This window comes from Solanum lycopersicum, chromosome 2 (genome assembly GCF_036512215.1).
Source record: "Solanum lycopersicum chromosome 2, SLM_r2.1".
Taxonomy (NCBI): Eukaryota; Viridiplantae; Streptophyta; class Magnoliopsida; order Solanales; family Solanaceae; genus Solanum; species Solanum lycopersicum.
This window is the reverse complement of record NC_090801.1, coordinates 42,073,665-42,086,877: the sequence shown is the minus strand read 5'-3', so window position 1 is coordinate 42,086,877 and position 13,213 is coordinate 42,073,665. Positions and strand designations below refer to the sequence as shown.

General features: G+C 27.5%; 2 protein-coding genes across 2 annotated transcripts; both read left to right on the top strand.

Moving 5' to 3' along the window:
• Positions 1-239: 239 nt before the first annotated feature.
• LOC112940977 (ninja-family protein AFP3-like) lies at positions 240-3,038 on the top strand. The gene is made up of 3 exons (XM_026029750.2): positions 240-599; positions 688-762; positions 885-3,038. Exons 1-3 carry the CDS (start codon positions 530-532, stop codon positions 1,130-1,132), a joined length of 393 nt encoding a protein of 130 aa, XP_025885535.1. The 5' UTR covers positions 240-529; the 3' UTR covers positions 1,133-3,038.
• A 3,198-nt stretch (positions 3,039-6,236) lies between these two features.
• LOC138342040 (ninja-family protein Os03g0419100-like) lies at positions 6,237-12,966 on the top strand. Its single transcript, XM_069294221.1, has 3 exons — positions 6,237-6,447; positions 11,894-12,487; positions 12,599-12,966. Exons 1-3 carry the CDS (start codon positions 6,237-6,239, stop codon positions 12,964-12,966), a joined length of 1,173 nt encoding a protein of 390 aa, XP_069150322.1.
• The last annotated feature ends 247 nt before the right edge of the window (positions 12,967-13,213 follow it).

Genomic DNA, 13,213 nt, shown 5'->3' with positions numbered 1-13,213 from the left:
ATGCATGTATATAAGGACCAAAATTTTTCACTAACGATACTTTCAAAAATACTCACGAAAAGCACACAATTAAATTCGTAACTAGTGAGGTTTATGTTGTTTACCTTATTTAGGTTAGTAATGCCGAAAGTAAAAATAATCAGATATTATAACATTTAATAAAATTTTCCAATAAAATAAAATAGAAAAATACATTTAATAAACCTTTTCCTCTTTTTAAATTGATAAAAAAGTTATAAAAATGAATTTACAATTAACACGCGTGTCACTTTTGATCAATTACCTTTTAGGAGCAATTTCCTAAGTTGTAAAAATGAATTTACAATTAACAGGTGTCACTTTTGATCACTTATCCATAGATTCACATGTTTTCTACCTCTACACACTGGAAGTTTCTCCTTTAGTTTTATAATCGCCTAAATTTCCTAATGGTTTCTCCTCCCTGAAACATTCATTGAGTTTTCTATGACCATTGAATAATTTTTTAGTTTAAATTTCAATCTCTCTCAATTTTTTTTATTTTGCTAATATGGAGAAAATCGAAGAAAATAGAGAAAACATGAGGAATGTGGATCTGAATGTAGCGTGTTTATTGAACGGTAATTTGAGAGTTTAGATCTAAGAAATTTATGATATTGAATCATTCATCGTTAATAACTAATAAAAATAATTCTTTGTTGTTTTCAGGTGAATCAAGTGGATCACAGAGAAGTGTTGCTTCAAATTTGACTGATCTTGAAACCCAACAAACACCTAATCAATGTATAAAATATTTCTCCCTTTTTACTTTTCATTTACTTGAATTAAAAAATAAGTGTAAGTTCACGAAAATGGTAACGATTAGATTCTCAAAATTACTAATGAGAAATCACGGGTGTTGTCAGGGGAAAGTGCTCAAGAAGTCAGAGAGAAGCTGAGGTACTTCTTGCACAACATGCCTTGTGTTGTTTATGACTCACCAAATGGAAAGAAGACTAAAGGATACTTATTATACTCGTCTGTGAGGAGAGAAGATCTAAAGATAGTTTGTAGTTGTCATGCTAATTTTCTAACCCCCGCTGAATTTGTGAAACATGGTGGTGGAGGTGACATTGAAAACCCTTTAAAATATATAGATATAGTTCTTGCCTGAAAAATGGACTAGTTGCTTTATTATGATTGTTATTTGATCTTTTCTTTTGTTGTTGTACTAAATAAGTCCAATGTCTATTGCCCAAAAAGGCCTTAGATTTGATGTCGTTGTTATTTGATCTTTTATTTTGTTGTAGAAGAGTAAGTCTCTTCCATTAAAACTATATTAAGGTTATTTTTCGGTCATTCTACTTGTTCTTTTTTTCTATGCAATGTTAATTTGACCTTTTTTTAGAAGCAAGTAACATTTTTGAAGTTTTTCTTAGATATTTTTCAAGGATGACAAGCTTATGAAAGTACGAACCTTATGAAAAATGAGTTAGAAAAATAATTATTATAATTGGATTTATTTAAATAATTGATCTGATTAGAGTTTCTTATAGTTTTACAATTTCGAATTCGGACAAATGGATTTATGAGTACTCTATGTTTCATAGATAATATAAAGGATTAAAGTTTCATTTGTAGAATTCTCTTATTTTCTACGTGTTTTTGAATGTAATGAAAGATTTTTTGAAAAAATATGAACTTATAATGGTAACCGAAACTATCTTTAAATAGCCCTTATTTTTTGTATATATTGTTAGGAAATTCTTCTATCACAAATTCAAAGCAAGTATTTCACTATGTAACTAATAGGGCTATCTATAATAAGTTTTTAAAAATTAATTTGCGCGATTTCGGACCAGTAAACTAAGCAATTCATTTTTCTCGCCTAGCTTGTCTAGATATTAAAAAAAATGTCAATTTCTAATTATCCCTATAAAAGTGTTTTTTTCCCTCTCTTGTAAGATTTTCAATAGTTATGTGTTAATTAAGCTTTAGAGTTTTAACTTTTTAAAGGGGGTTTAAAAATATTTTTCTAAAAGAAACTATCGTTCGAAATTAATAAGAATGATGTTAATGTCACTCACTATCTTAGAGAAGCCAACAAAGTAGTGGACTATTTTACAAAATGGGCCATAATGATTAACATATCAACCATCTACAATAATTTTAATGAATTGCTATATAGTATATTATGAAATTACATAAATTTTATATGTTGAGAGCTAATTATAACACATCCCTATTGATTCTCAAATTACAAAAAATTCTTTAAATTATTATAGGATATCAGATACATCGAAAACCAGTGGATACATAATTCACTGATTGTGAATGGTGCATTACTTAATGGGAGGGATGTATCTGAGAGGGGAGGGATATACCCGAGAGAAGATAAAAATATATTTGACAGATTATTGTAATTTTTTAAAAATGGTAAAAAAATTTCAGAAATAATAATAAAATAAAATGTGTATTTTAGTCCTTTTTTCACATATTAATGGCTTAATCTTCCTGGACAAAGCCCAGATGCCCAGTTTTAGGATTAAATGTCGTAGAGATGTCATTTTCTAACCATCCTTTTTGATTATGTAATATATTGTTATTTCTCGTAAGAGTTGTAGTATTTATGTGTTAATTATAGGGTTTGGGGGTTAACTTTTTTAAGGGTTTGTAAGTTTTCTCTTTAACTTAGGGTTTTCATTTCGTAATAAATTTTGAAGGTACGTACTGAAATTCCTTAAATTAATATGTTCTTGGGAAAAAGGTTTGATATACCCCTCAACTTTGTCATTTAGAGCTGATATACCCCTTGTGATGAAAGTGACTCATCTATACCCCTACTTGTAAACAAATTGCTCACATATACCCTTTTCCTCTAACGGAAATGAAAAAAAAAATTCAATATAAATTTTTATTATTTTTTTCCAAAAAATATAATCCCATATGAGTAAATTTAATGATCGTCAAACATATTTTTTGACTTTTTGTTGTTTCAATGACTAATTTATAATTATTATTTTGATAATCAAATTTATTTATGTTTCACTAATTTTCTTGTAAAACTTATTGTAGATGACCAAAAAAATTTTCGAATACGAAATTAAATTACAATACACACAAAAAAATCGTTTTTTTTTAAAAAAAAAAAACTAAGGAATGAAAGAAAAAACAAAGAAGAATAAGAAACTCAAATAATTATAATAAAAGAAGTCAAAAAATAATTTATGTATGAAAAAAATTAAAATATACCATGAACTTTTATAGAAGAATCATATATATCATTAAATAATTTTTTTTTAAAAATTAAAAGTAATAAATATAAATTTAAAACTAATTATTTAACTTTCGTTAATGAAGGGTATATGTGAGCCATTTTGTAAGGGTAGGGGTATATGTGAGCCGTTTGATATTGTGTTTTGTTATGTTGATATTTTTTTATGTTGGAATATATGGATGATCTTTTATGTTTTTGAGTCTCAATAAATTTAGAATTTAGAGTTTAAGGGTGGAATTTTATATATGTGATCTAGAACTTAGGAACGAACTAATTAATGATATTATTTTTTTGCATTTATTGTGTTTCATTTCTTGATTCCTTATTCGAAAATTAATTAAGTATGAATGTACATGACAATTCCAAATAAAAATCCAATAGCCTGGTCATGAATCACTCTCAAATAATTTTATTTTTGAGTATGCATTAAATTGTAGTTTAAATGCATTAATATAGTTGTTTTCTTTTGTTAAAATTTCTAGATCAAAATCTTAATAGGATAGAATATTTCTTGTCCTAAGATCTAAAAGGAGGTTAGGATTTATGTCTCTTTTCATTTGTTGTTAATATCATAATGTTATGAATAATATAATAAAAAAATACCTACCTTTAGGTCAAGAGGTAAGTCAGAGTTGAATATCAAATTTCAATAGAAAAAAAAACAATCATTTCTAAATGGATTAAGAAAAACAAAACTTTTTTATGATTCTAGAGATTAAAGTAAATCAATAAGTGATTTGAATGTGTAAAAATATCTCGTGAAAGAATTAATATTTTGTAACTAAAAGAAAAATGGCAAGGCACAACATTGAGGGGGGTGATGTTCAATGTCAATTATTAATGGTGTATTTTGTAAAATTTTGATTGATATAACAAATGAAGGTGACATTAAACAAGCAAAAATTTATGTTATAAGTAGTTGATTATTATGATAAAAAAAATGTCCAGTTTATCACTTTTTTTGATGCATTTATAATTTAAATATTGATTAGTTTGGTTTATTATTGTAATCTTAGATTTGGCTTCCTTTTATGAGAATGTGTATTTCCCATCAATATCTTTATCTTCTTGTTTTAATATACTTCACATAATTTAGATCTCAAAATACTCCTTTTTTTTTACTTAATGAGCCTATATACCCAACGAGATTCTAACACTTCTGTAATTACTTCGCTCTAGTGCAACTAGTTTCACTACAATTAGAATCCTTATTACTATCCTCAATCCCCATAGTCCTTAATTTCTCCTCCATTTGTTGAGATTCATTCTACTTAACCCTTGATATATTAGATATGTTCATTTTCTTCCTCAACCTCTTAATCTCTAAATTCAATATCAAGAATTTAAATATCTAACCTGAAAACTTAAAGAATATTTTAAATTAGTTAACCTTAAACCCTAAAATATAAATAAAACAATTTTAACACATTATTTTTCAAATTTAGCAAGCAAACCTAATTCAAAAATCCTTAAACTCGTTACTTCCTACACCACTAACACAAAATCGTTGTGGCCAGTTTATCAGAATTTGTTAAAAAGATATAAATTTATTAATTTTTTCTTTATTGTGTAAATTTTTGAGAATTTTAAAATAAGTGAGTTGATAGAAACTTAAGAGAAATGTTGGGGAATTTCATATATATCCTTCATTTAATGAGGTTCTTAACTACTTTACATTTTATAGGAGAATAATTCGAAAATGATCTAAAGAACAATTGTAGAAAGTAGCATTTCAATTAGTTATGAACAAAAATATTTTTAGTAAGGAATATGTCACATTTGAAAAATTCACTTAACATGGATAAAGGAAGTACTAAACTGAAAATCTTCATAATTACGAAAAACATTCTTACATTATTAACTAACTACTATCCCTATAGCTTGAAATAACTACATACTGTCTCGCTAATTAATAGTTTCATATCAGATTTTAAAGTAGATACACTAGATATATGTATACTCTATCAGATATATTACAGATTGGAAAAGAAGCGGGCGAGAGAGTCAGAGACATGAAAATACACTTGGATGTTTACAACTAACTTTGAACCTCGTTTATCGGAAGTACATGTATATTTGGACCAAAATTTTACACGATTGACAACTTCTTTAAAAAAGCTCACGAAAAGGCTCATAATTATATTCTTAACTAGTGAGATTTATGTTGTTTATGTTATTCAGGTTAGTAATGCCAAAAGTAAAAACTAATCAGATAATATAACATTTAATAATTTTTTCCAATAAAATAAAGTAAAAAATTAACATTTAATTAACCTTTTCCTCTTTATTTAAAAGTGGTAAAAAAAGGGTTATAAAAACAAATTTACAACTTAAAACAAAAAACAAAACAAAAAAAAAAGGAAAAAAAAAAGTAACAAAAAGAAAAAAAAGAAGAAAAAAATAAAAAATAAAAAATATGGGTCATGGTATTTATGCAAGAGTCTTTCACATGTTTTCTCATCCTAGTGGGATACAAGAGTCTTTCACATTTTTTCTACCTTTGCACTCTGGAATCTTCTCCTTTATAATCTGCTAAGTGGTTTAATGGTTTCTTCGTCCTGAAATTTTTAAGAAATTTTTCTATATCCATGTTATAATATTTTTAGTTTGAAATTCAGTAACCCTCATTTTTTTTGATTTTCCTAACATGGACATAACTGGAGAAAATTCAAGGAATGTGAAGTTGAATTTAGGGCGTTCATTAATTGGTAATTTGGGCATTAACTCAAAAAAAAATGAAGATATTGAACCGTTCATTGTCAATAACTAATGGAAATTATTCTGTATTGTTTTCACTTGGATTACAAGGAAGTGTTGCTTCAAGTTTTACTGAGTATGAAACCCAACAACCACCTAATCTATGTAAAAAAAAATTCTTCCTTTTTATTCTTTTGTTGAAACACTCTTTATTTACTCAACTAAAAAGAATTGTATAAGTTCACAAAAAATTGTATCGATTAACCTTTTCAAGTTTCTCGAAGCTACTAATGAAAAATAATAAATGTTGTCAGGGAAAAGTGCTAAAGAAGTTGGAGAGAAGCTGAGAAAATTCTTGTACAAGATGCCTTCTGTTTTCTATGACGGGCCAAATGGAAAGAAGACGAAAGGATACTTGTTATACTCCTTTACGAAGAGAGAAGATTTGAAGATAGTTTGTGCTTGTCATGCTAGTTTTTTTATTCCAGCTGAATTTGTCAAACATGGTGGTGGAGGTGACGTTGATGTTGAGGACCCTTTAAACTATATAAATATAATTCTTGACTACTTAAAAATGGACTAGCTGCTTTAATATGGTAATTATGTGATCTTTCCTTTAATTTTGTTGTACCAAAAAAGTTCCATGGCTATGATCTAAAAAGGCATTAGCTTTGATATCGTTGTTATTTGATCTTTCGTTTTATTGTAGAAGACTAAGTCCTTTCTATCAGAGATATATTAAGTTATGTTTTGGTCATTCTGCTTGTTTTTTTTTGGCTATGTGGTGCTTACTTAAGCTTTAATTAGAAGAACCTAACAACTTTTAAAGGGTTTCTAAGTTATTTTTCAACTTAACATTTTGAAAATAGATATTGAAACACTTGATATTAGTTGTTTTCTTTATGTGCTAGGATTTGGTGTATCTACTATCTTTAAGTTTTTCTGACTTTATTATTCGAGTTAGAATTCTGTATGACTATATCTTGTAACAAGAGGATGGCAAGCATGTGCAAGTCGGACCTTATGGAACATGGGTTATTAAAAAATAATTATAATTTAATGTGCTAATTAGGATTTGGGGTTAAAATTTTTAAAGGATTCTTTTGTTATTTTTCGACTACAAGTTTTTCATTTCTTGCTAAACTTTGAAACAAGTGATATAAGTTATTTTCTTAATGTGTTAGGATTCGCTATCAACTGCTAGCTTTAAGGTTTTCTATGTCTATTTTTCAAGTTAGAATATCTATTTCTTGCTAAAGCTGACAATTATATGTTAATATATATGTTATCACTCTTTGATTATGTATATTTTGGTTCTTCCGGTAAGAATTGTAGTATTCATGTGTTAATTAATATTTTGGGGTTAGCTTTTTAAGGATTACTTAGTTATATTTTTACTTAGAATTTTAATTTGTTGATAAATCTTGAAAACCTTAGAATTTTTAGTTGTTTTATTTATGTGTTAGGTAGGTCTTAACTATTTTAGATACTTCTAAGTTTATTTGTAGAAGTTAGAATTTTTTATTTCTTGTTAAATCAAGTAATTATTTGTTAATACATATATTATGAATTGCATATTGTGTTGCGCTGCTATTTTTTATTTTATTTTTGCATATGTGACTGATTTTTATATAAATATTCTTAAAATCGTCAAAATCTTATACAAAATACTACATCACAAATATTTTTAAAAAGATTCATTACTTAGTGTATCCATCATCTACTACCAAACACATAAAAAAGATCATATATAGGATGTAAATTGAATTTTTTAAAAAAAGAAGTCGGACTTAAATGTATAAAATTAACATAAATAAAGTGGTATTTGCAAATTAATTTAGAATTGTTTTGTAAGGAAATGATTCATAATTAATATATGTATTATAAATAGGGAGGAGTATAAAAAAAAGTCAAATAAGACTATTTAGGACATTTAATAAACATAAGAAATACATTTAATTATAATAAGAAATATGTTAGAATAATTAACATATTAAATATTCATCAAAAAGTATATAAACTAAACTATACATATCCTTTTATCACGAGATATATGTATGTAGGTATATATTGACGCATCAAAATTTAATTAAATTTGTACTATTGCAAACCAAAATGCTTCTAAATATTTTATTCCAAATTAACTAATGAAAATTCTGTAAGTTTTCTAATAATATTTGGTTATACTGAGCCTTCTTCAGAAAAAAATCACAAAATAAGTTTCAAGTTCAAAGTGTAATTTTAATAACTTCTTCAAGTGAATATTATTTTTCTAACTTACAAAGTTTCCACTTCTATTTATCTAAACCTAACTCGATTTCTAAATAGAGGTATATATTTTATTTAAAAAGACTTCTTATTTTTTTTTAAAAAAATATTATACTTTAATGGGATTCTTCATACTAGCACTCCCTCCTAAGACCACACAAGCAAGTTCACCCTCATATAACTCATGTCACGATGTTTATCCCTCTCACACTTTTATTATAATTAAATTAGGAAAAGACATTAATTTTCTTTGAAAATTTAGTTATTTGAACTATCATATCGATCTATTCTATATCTAAATAACTTAAAAGTAAATTTGTTCACCCCTAAAATTGAAAAGGAAAAAAAACTAACAAAGAAAGTAACACGTGAGTAAGGAAAATTAAAGTTATAAAAAGCAATAAAAAATGAAAACTCTCATTACCTCCACAACCTCAAAGCATCACGACGACGATAGTCTGGTGGTGTTGATTGTTGTGATTGTTTGTTAGTTGTTCAAATCTGAAAACTCATTGGAACGTCATCAAAATGGTGATTGATTGATTTGAGCTTGCCGGAATACCAACAAAATAAGATAAAAGAATAAAATAAAAAAGGGATAAGGAGAAAGGATTTCATTCGATGTTTCTCGATGGTTGATTTGAGGTTTTAGTACCTGTTTTCTCTGGTGGTTTGGGTGGTTGTTTGGTGGCTACTAGTTTTTCAGAAAAGAAGAGAAAGCGCCGTTGTGAAGGTTGTGGTGGTGATGAGTGTGGTGTTCTTTGGCGGAAAAGACGAAGAAAATTGTGGTATGAGTTGAAATGAGTAATTTTTCTTACAAGATCACAAATAAAGTGAGTAGGATTAATGGATGAAAAAATTTTTTAAAAAATTTAATAACTAAATAGAAATTAATTAGTATAAAATATAAAATTAATAAAATAAACGTTAATCATAAAGAAAACAAACAAAAAAGAATATAGTTACTGATATGGAGCTTACATATATACTAGTGTTGAGGTAGCAATTATTGTAATACATCACATATGGTAAGAGTAGTGTTACACGTTTTAAAATGGTATTAAATTTATTTTTAAATAATAAAATTGTAATATATACTTCTAATAGTTTAAATTAGTTGTTGATTTTTCAAAACAAGCTCAGGGAAATTGATGTATTTTCCCTTAAAAAAAACAATAATGTCATTTTATCGAATATAAGGTGGACAACTCGACTTATTATAAAACTAAGTTCCAACATCTTTAGTCCTAATCATATTATTTATCTAGTATCTTTAGCAAATAGAACTTATTTTTAAAATTTAAAAAGATAAAAAAAGATTTATTAATTTTTTTCATGATCAATCATCATTATTATTTTATCATAATAGCAATAATATATTCTATATAATTTTATAAAGTGAAGATTATTTTACCAGTGAAGTAGTATTAATTAAGTGCGTATTTAGGAAAGGTAAAAGGATGATTTAAACTTGCATGATTTCATTTCATTTATATTGGGGGTAGGAAAGAAAATTGCAGGGTGAAGAATCGAATCTCTACTGATAAAGTAAAATTTTAAATAACCAACCAACTGAATTGAGCTATTAAGATTCCTCTAAACTTATTATGATTAATGTTATCACATATTTTTATTTAAATGCATAAAAAAACCTTGATATACAGATAATATGATAAAGTAGGACCGAAGCTTTGAACTTGTTTCATCAAACTATTAAAATTTATTAATTTTTTAAAAAAACATTTTTTTCTAGCATGTTTTTCTAAAAAGAAAAATCTTATGTGAGAAAAAAAATTATTTTTGATCACCCAATGTAAAAACTACTTTTAAGTAGCGACTAAAAACTGTTTTGCCAAATTTTGGGAAGTGTTTTACCAAAAATCTCCAGTGAGCAACAATTAGTATGATGCGACATGTTTTTGAATTGTACATTTATATTTAGAAAATTAGTACAACTCCTGTTAATATTAATTATTATTATTATTATTATAAGAATTCCGTCAACTGAATATATAAGAATAAAAATGAATGTGTTCAATGAAGATGGCATGTAAGAAAGAATGAGTACGGTACCAATCATAAAACATAAAACGAATCCCAAGTATTATTATTATTTTATTTCAACAAACTACATGCATATGGGGTTTTGTTATTACTTCAATATATGTACAAATATAAAAATCATATTGTACTTTTTTTTGTTGTTCTTTTCTCATTATTCAAATATCAAAATGAAAGAATACTAATGAAACAAATGTTTTGAATAATTGATATTTTGGTTTTTACACATATGTTTTGAATTTTTCTTTTTCGATTTGTCAGTAATAATTTTCTAGCACGTAAATATAAAAATAAGTTTCGTATGTATTATATCTTTCTCGAAATACTTATGAAATCATTAAATATGTTGCTATTTAAGTCGAAATATATGAATTAAGAAATTCACTTCGTGAAGATAGATTGATTCGCTTGGTGTTTCGCTTGGTGACTCATTGTGTTGGATTATATTAGAACACCAACACTTAACTTAATATTCTCAATTGCTTTATAACATTGAACTGATCATTAACAGAGCTTATAGTAATGACCTAATTTCATCGTCTCCTATTTCTAATATTTTTAATAAGAAATAAGCCCAATGATTAGTTGTTCAATATCTATCTATACATATATTTTAAGTTAGTATTATACGCGTTGATAATATTATGATATGCATTGATACAATATCATAACATTAATGATCTCCAACACAGAAGAAAGAATAACTTAAAAAATGTAGATAACAAACAAATCATTAAAAAACGCTTAAATTAAGCATAATACAATTAGTGATTTTCAGAAAAAGCGAACGAAAAATTAAAAATGACAGAAACTCATAGTAATAAAATCATTATTTTGGTATTCAAGAATCAATCAAAACACTTTTACTTTTTTTCTTAAAACTAAAAAATATAACTCAGATGATTGTCTACTTGTTAACTCAAAATCACCTGTTGTTAATAGATATATTTGTTTTTGTCTCCTACTTAGTGTTTTGAGTCCATATCAGAGCTCCAACTAATTTCGAGTACACATTATTTTTTATATTTAATCAATCTGTGAAGTAGTAAAAAACCTCCTTAAAAATAATGTTAACTATAAAGAAATAAAATGAACAATCCTCTTACATTTTAAACTATAAAAACTTAAAAATAAACAATAATTCCGTGAGTTTAAATAATTGGATGATATAACTTTTAATAAAATTTGCCCTAAGATAATATAACATTTATAATAAAATTTTCCCAAAAAAAAATTAAAGAAATGCATAAATAATAATTTTCCTATCCATAGTGTGAAAGTGAAAACTTTTCACAAATTTTCATGCAGTGATTTTTCAGACACGTGTAAAGTTTGATTTTGTTTCTCACTAGATAATTACAACGGACAATATTTTTGAATCAATTCTTAAAGTACCTCCTTAAACCACGTAGCACAGGGCTATTTTGTTATTTTTCACTTAACCCACAGAAATAAAATTTCTTCACGTTCTTTCCACTTTCATACTTGATTTGTTTTCCTTTATAATCTCCTAAACATCTTAAGGTTTCTTCCATCATGCATCATTGAAAATCAACTTCATACTTTAATAGAGTTTTTTTTCCTATTAAGTTTGTTTAGTTTGAAATTCAATAGCTTTGTCGATTCTTTCAGGTTTTGCTAAAATGGAGAAAGCTAATCATCAAGACAAAGGAAAAAGGATTGTAGAGGATGTAAGTGTAGACTTAACATTAGGGCTCCCGATGGAGACTCAAATGGAGTATTGGAGGCAAAAGAATTTGTTGCCGCCTATGGAGACTGAAATGGCTTGGAGGCAAAGAATGGATGCTGAAATTGAGTGCAGGCGTAGAATGGAGACTGAAATTGAGTGCAGGCGTAGAATGGAGACTGAGATGGAATGGAGGCAAATCAGTGGTCCATTTTCTGTGACGACGGCAGCTTCCATGCCGCCAATGGAGACTCAAACAGAATGGGGGAAAATGAGTGATCCATTTTCTGTTAATAGGATGGCTTCGTTGCCTCCAATGGAGACTGGGATGGGCTGGAAGGAAAGGAGGGACCTCCAGACACAGACGCGCGGGGACACGCAGCAGAATAGATGGGATAAACTAAAGAATGTTATAGTTGTTGAGGAAAATAAAGGGAATGGAACCTCTTCTTTGCCGTCACCTGGTGGATCTGGATCTGTAGGAAGTTTTGGTTCAACTGGAACTAGTTTTGAAACTCAACAACACCTACCTAATCAAAGTGATCAAAAATTCAATTGAGTTGTTCCATTTAATTAATTTCTCCATTTTCATTATTTTTTGTTCACTTAATTTTCTTTCGTCCAAAACTAAGATTTTTTTTTTCCTTCAGTTGATGGAACTTTCATTGAAGGTGCATCTGGTAGTTCTAATGAGATACCTCCAGTCAGTGGCACATTGGAGCAAATGCAGCATCTGGTATTAGCAGCCATTGAAGCTACTAATGAGCAATCACTCGACTTTTCGGGAAAAGAGGGACTCAGAAATTTCTTGCTCAAAATGCCTGGTGCTTCCACTAAAGGTGATGGACCAAATGGAAAGAAGACTGAAGGATTTTTATACGCGTATAACAGGGGAGGAGAAGTGAAGATGGTTTGTATTTGTCATGGTTATTTTCTGACACCAGCCGAATTTATTAAACATGCTGGTGGAGGTGATGTTGAAAACCCTTTAAGGCTTATAAATGTCGATCCTAATTAATTAATATTCGTAGTGACAATGGCTATTGCCCAAAAAACTGTATTAGGTTTAATATCGTTGTTATGTCATTTTTCCTTTTGTTGTACCGAATGACTTCAATGGCTATTTTTCCCAAAAAGGCATTATCTTTGATATTGTTGTTGTTATTTCATCTTTCTTTTTGTTTTTTATAGGACTAAGTTCCTTCTATCTAAGATAATAAAGTTTTTTCGGGCATACCGCTTGTTTTGTTATGCTATGCATCACC